Genomic DNA, 6,195 nt, shown 5'->3' with positions numbered 1-6,195 from the left:
AGACAACCAACTCGTCATCACTCTGACAACACTTCAAGGTAAAGACTATAACTTAAAGTATGCATTTATAAAAAGCTTTTAAAACTGTTTCCGTTTGAGTCATGCATTTACTTACTGTACAAACAGCCCGTCCCATAGGCGGTCAGTGGTGTGGTTGCTGTTGCATGTCAAAGCTTTTAGTGTGGTGAACCTCTTTAATTGGAACAATAGATGTTGAAGCGGTTGGGCTTGTTTGATCAGCCCTAAAAGCTTAAAACAAGACCGCAGGGTTTGGATATGGGGCGGCGGGGGGCCAAAGTGCACATTCAGTGGAGAGGCGAGCGGATAGCAGTGGCCAGGAGAGGGGCAACAACTACTGTACAAATGATCTTTATTGATTGGATGCAGCAGCAGCTGTTAGGCCCCATTATGAGCTCAAAGCTCAGGTCGGAGCCCCGGGGCGGACAAGTGAGCCAATCAAATGGTCAGCCACAAAACGGGCCAATTCTTAGGGTCCAATTGGGAGAGCAGTTTGTAACCGCCTGCCATCCTGAGTTAGTCTCACGGTGTCTTCCATCATCAGCCTGCGTGCTGCGGCTTTCGAGATGAGCTTGTCTGCTGTCTCTCAATATCACAGAGCATCCATCACCTGTGTTTGCTTCACTGGTCTTTATATCAGAACTTTGTCATGAGCCATGAGTTTATCTTTGCTTCAGTTTGGACCCTGAACGTCACACAGACTTTCATCTTTAGATGACCTGGGGGAAAAAAGACTAAATAAGAGCCTCAGAGAAAGAGTGTTTTAAAGTGAGGAGCACACCCCTCCTCACATCTTTTTCACCGCAGGGTTCCCCCAACAGCCTAGCTTGAAGTATAACAAGATCACAACGTTTCTGTAATTTAACAGATGAAAACACATTTATTAAAATGTATTTTAGCGGATGAGAAATGAATTAAAAGAATGCCAATAGATGACGAAGGAGAGAAGTTATGAAAAGAGAGATTATGAGTGTGAGACTTTCTGTTATACTTAATTCAGTTTTATTGATATTGTAGATTGTCAAAAATATGATATTTTAATGTCCTTTAAGAGGATCCTAAATAAAGTAATATATAAAATAAAGAGAGCCAGCGAACACTTAACATGAGTCAATCTTAAGGTACAAATACTCGCTTAGTTTAAATCTCTGAATTTCAGATGAACAAGCCGTTTGTTTTACATTTCAAAGATGGAAGAAAGACAAAATAAAATAATTTAATTAAAAGAAGAAAGGGAGAATGTCTGCATTCGATGTATCGCTGCTTGTACGACAACAACTTTTAAAATAGTTACCATCACAATAACTAATGTTTTAAAATGGAAGTTGTCTACAATCTATATCTTATAATTAAATGGTATTCTCTTATAAAACATTTTAATATTGCTAATTGAGTATAATAAAGTACGACCCAACTCTACATGCAGAGTACAGGAGAGCAGTTGAACTTGTGCACCGTGTCCTGACCCAGATCCCCGCCCTGGCACTAATGACGCCCTTTAGGCACGACGCCAGGCTCTCATTAGGAACCAGGCCTCAAACCCCCGACTCCTCTCCCCTCCATACCTGCAGCCCCTCAGCCTGGCCACACTGCGCCTGTAGCCGGCCTCCGAGGGTCCGGCCTCCGAGGGTCCGGCCTTAAGCTCAAGCGTGGCTGTTAGTGTTTTGAGGGCCCGACGCACAGGTGCAGAGACCCCCGTGGCGGCCCTGTTTTGCCCCGTAGCCTGCTAGCGCCTGGTGCTGCACTGGAACTAATGAGTAGTGGCAGGTACAGTGAGAACAGAGCAGCTAGGCCTCCCTGCAGTTAGGTTAGTGGCAACGCTCAGCGCAGGCAGACAACAAATGTGCTCTCTTAATACACATATGTGCATAATGATGTATAGCACCCTTCAGTGCACAAATAACTTTATTGTGGATATTTATATTCCTTACAAATCTGCATTCCTGCAAGCTGTTCCTTTTTCTCAGAACAAATACATAGGTTAACATGTTATTTAGGTGCTTCTGATCTGCTGATGTTTTTGAAATATCGTTTTATTCATACAAAACTGTCTTATGTGTTCGCAGGCTCAAGAAATGCTCTTTTTCATCGACCCAACAGAAGGATAAACAATGAAATGAACCCTGGCACGAAAGACATACAATCTTAAAATCTGTCTTGAATCATCACCATTTTATTACAATTTAATCTTTAAAAAATCAAGACTCAATCATGTCCAAGGACGACGCTTGTAAAGTGACGTCCATCAGCAAACACAAGGAACGCAAGCCTAAGAAGCCTCACTACATTCCCCGGCCCTGGGGCAAACCATACAACTACAAATGCTTCCAGTGCCCGTTCACCTGCATGGAGAAGTCCCACCTGTACAACCACATGAAGTACAGCCTGTGCAAGAACTCCCTGTCCCTGCTCATAGAGTCCGACTGGCCGTATAAAAAGGGCAACATCCTGCACCCAGAACAGCTACGACCCCTTCAGCAGGCACATGGCAAATATGGCATAGAGATGACACAGACTGAGGAACGAAAGTCCTTGGAGGAGGAGGGTGAGGACAGGGAAAGCCAGGGAGCAGAAGATGAGGAAGAAGGAGGACGAGGAGAGCGATTAGAGGTCACTGGGTTGAGGAAAGAGAGAGGAGACGCTGCAGAGTGCACTACCAAGAAAATCAAACAGCCAGAGTCTGAGCTTCTGATGGCCGATATGCTCTCCCTGGAAGATCAGCTTTTAAGAGCGCGCTCAGTAGAAGTGGAAGCCCAGCTGAAACACTACAAGCTATCCAAGGCATATCTGACTGCTCCCAGTCTGCTGTCGGAGCAGTGGCGGCTGTTGGCGTCCAGCCACACGAAGGCCAAAGGTGAAGGTAGTTCAATCCCCTGTTACCCTCCTCCGCCAAACCTGATGGATTACCAGGATCCCACTGGACTCAACCTGTCATTGCTCGGGATGGGTTACCCGATCACCCCCAGCCTCTTCTCCTACATGAACTCAGCTATTCCCGCTGCCGCCACCGCCGCCCAGACCCACGCTCAGCTCGCCCAGCTTCCCTTCCTGGCGTCGGCCGCTCAGCTGATGCACTCGGCCTCGAGCACCCACACAGACAGAGCTCTTATCCCCCCTCGCCTCTACTACCCCTTCCTGTGTGAGCACGCGTTCGGACCGGCCTTGGGTCAAAGCGACGCCAGCAAAGCGCTCAAGACGTCCACAAACAGTCTAGAAGCGAGTCCCTCGTCTGGTTTTCAGCCTAAAGTAAATCTGTGGAAAGTGCCTGCTCTGCGGCCAGGGGCAGCCACTGTCTCCCCTGCTGGCTGGGTGTCGCCTCAGAGGGACTCCCACGAACACGGGTACAGGTTGGCTGATAAACTGCAGACTACAGCCAAGGAAGGCAAAGCAAATTGGTGCCTCAAAAGGACAGGGGCCCCAATTGGGAACCATGAGGCACCTGTGGAGAAGAAGCCGAACGTGGGTGGTTTTGCTTTGGACCTTCTGAAGAATATTCAGACTGCATCAAATCTGAACATGACAGCAGACAAACTTCTCTTCCATGGAAGGTAAGGATTTCAAGTCAATACAATTTCCTTATTTTATCAAGTCGCAGTACAAATGTCACTTTTATCCATCATTATCTAAAGTGAATAACTCAAATGGTTGATTTGTAGTTTTAAATGTTACATATCTAAAAATGCAAAAGTCCTAAACCTTTCGTATCCTCAGTTTACAGGATGCTCAGCTGCCGACACGGCATACTGATCTGTGGTACAGCGAACATCTCACCAGTCCCAGCAGTGAAACATCCTCTCAGTCTACCTGTGGGGGTCCCAACAGACAGGACCCGAATGCTGCTAGAACAATAGGGGAGGGGGCTTCAGAGTCTGTGGCTGCGCTCCTCAGTGACCTCTCCAAAGCCTTGCAGGAGTACCAGGAGGCTGAGCGCAAGATCTCCCACCTGGAGAAAGAGGACATTCCCGCCCAGCGTCACCTCTGGGAACACCTGGGGAAAATACGCAGCGAGCTTTCCCACATCCACACGGCTCTGGAGAGGTCTTCTCGCCAGAGCGACGGACCCCTCGACCTGTCGGTGAAGAGGGACCAGACGGATGTGGTTGGAGATCGCAGCACAAGAGAGGACGGTAAAGACAACGCCACAGAGACAGAAGAGGAGGATGAGGAGATGGAAGAGAAAAAGGAGGAAGAAGAGAATGAGAGGAAGGCGATGAAGGCGTCGCTGGAGAGTCGTAAGCAGTCTTTGGACATGCTGATCAAGATGAGTCAGGCGTCGGCAGTGAACTCAGAGGATCTCTCTCCCGGTGGTCTCGGCATGAGGCCCAGTTCTGCTGAGGCTTTGTGGCCGAGCAGAACCACCAAGTGTGAGGCGGACTCCAGCGTATTGCTTTGCCCCGACGGACGATCAGTGGTGTTCACCGATATCCCTTCCTCCGCCAAAACCCCAAAGAGGCCCCTGTCTATACAGCGACTAGAAGCCCATCCTCCGAGCCCTTTCACGGCTACTGACAATTGAACTATTGGTCATCTGACTGTATTATAAGTGACTCGAATACAGATGTTTAAATGCCCATTATTACTGGCATGCCTTCACATTTCACTGGCTTTGAGGAGGACTGCCTCATCCTCAGTTTAACGTCAAAAAGACCTCAAACATGTTGCACCTTATAAGACAAACCGGGAATGAATTTTGAAAAGAAGTCTTACAAAATGCACTACATTGATTGTTACAATAAGATTATCCTAAAAAATATTTTGAGGTAATGTCAGCACTTAACAGTAACTTCCATGAACTGTTAAGTCCATGAAAATCACGCTGAGAGACAATTCTTTGAATGAATGTGTAAATATTGTAATATAATAAAGTAAAATGTTAAAAAGGGTAAATGTTTTTTATATGGATGATGTCATGTTGGACTCCATTATTTCACTTCATGACACTAAATTGTATTATACACACTGTATTTCTTTGAATAAAATAAGTAAAAAAACAAAGGGTTTCATTATTTCTTATGAACAAATAAAGGAAAAATGGGAATGGAGTACATTGTATAAAGGAAAAACAATGTATAGGCTATTTTAACATTATTTATTTGACTATAAGGCTGTCATCACGATCGTTTAAAGTCTAAATAAGAGACTAACAGACTCATACTGGCAGCTCAGCCTGTGTCCTAAAGGTGAAGCAGCTCCTTTAGCTAAATCTCCATCAGTGGGGTCACCTGTGCCTCTGCTCGTGGATCAAGGAGCCCCGTTGCAAAGGTCAGGGCCCCTGGGCCAAGCTCCACACGGACTGAACGGCGGACTACCTGTCGTCCCCAGGGCTGACCCACGTCCACTGGCCCCTTTCCCGCCCTCACACCCACTGCACGGAGGCAAAGGTCAGCCGCCAGGACCAGAGGAGCCCACGGTGGATGTTCAGCATGAAGAGGTCAACATGCCTGTCTCATCGAACAGTTATCTATTGAGTTTTTATATTGGTTGAATGTCTTGAATTAAGTCGTAAATCTGTTTGTAATTTTACTTGCTATATTCTATAAAAACAAAGCTATTTTCCTAACAAATAGTAGCAAAAAGTAATTTACGTCATGCATATATGTATTACAAATATTCAAGCATCACATAGAAGGACGACAAAACGCCCACGGGCAATTCGATTTACTTGAATGAATACAACAATTATCTTTATTCTCACCAAATAATAAAGTTAATTGGCTTGAACAACTGTTTTGTTTCCATTTGCCTACTTATCTGAAGTGTTACAGTAGTTGTGGGTAAAGGTGACACAACAGAACAGTTTAGTATCACTTAGGGTCTCTTAAAAGGTAAGTCTCCCCAAAACAATTAAAATCTAAATGCTGGCACAGTGTCTCTGACTGGTTTAAGGGTTTTTGCTAAATGCCAATATGGACATTTTATACATTTAAAGTATTGACGCACCATGTTTGATGTGCCTTCACGAGATGCAGGATCCAGGTAGATAGCGCCCTCTTGTGGAAAACATGATTTAAAGCCTTTTCTTAGTTAAATATGAAACAAAGACAGAATAATCAGTATATCTTTAAATAATATCTACAATGACTCACCATTTCACAACCTAGATGTGTGAAAATGCTGGGTATACACATACTGTGGTATACACATATCTAAACAATAACATCCTTCCTCAAAAGGATT

The 6,195-nt window shown here is 45.3% G+C and overlaps 1 protein-coding gene across 1 annotated transcript; it reads left to right on the top strand.

Annotated features, from left to right (window-relative positions):
* Nucleotides 1-2,229: 2,229 nt before the first annotated feature.
* Nucleotides 2,230-4,534, top strand: prr35 (proline rich 35). Its single transcript, XM_034107133.1, has 2 exons — nt 2,230-3,566; nt 3,730-4,534. Exons 1-2 carry the CDS (start codon nt 2,230-2,232, stop codon nt 4,532-4,534), a joined length of 2,142 nt encoding a protein of 713 aa, XP_033963024.1.
* Nucleotides 4,535-6,195: the final 1,661 nt, after the last annotated feature.

Source organism: Pseudochaenichthys georgianus, chromosome 19 (assembly GCF_902827115.2).
Source record: "Pseudochaenichthys georgianus chromosome 19, fPseGeo1.2, whole genome shotgun sequence".
Lineage (NCBI taxonomy): Eukaryota > Metazoa > Chordata > Actinopteri > Perciformes > Channichthyidae > Pseudochaenichthys > Pseudochaenichthys georgianus.
The sequence above is the reverse complement of the archived record's forward strand: the minus strand, read 5'-3'. Positions and strand labels throughout refer to the sequence as shown.

Excerpts from the sequence above, each read along its gene's own strand:
- prr35 (XM_034107133.1), top strand. The coding sequence starts at position 2,230 with ATGTCCAAGGACGACGCTTGTAAAGTGACGTCCATCAGCAAACACAAG. Across the intron at positions 3,567-3,729 it reads AAACTTCTCTTCCATGGAAG|TTTACAGGATGCTCAGCTGC; the intron begins GTAAGGATTTCA and ends TCGTATCCTCAG.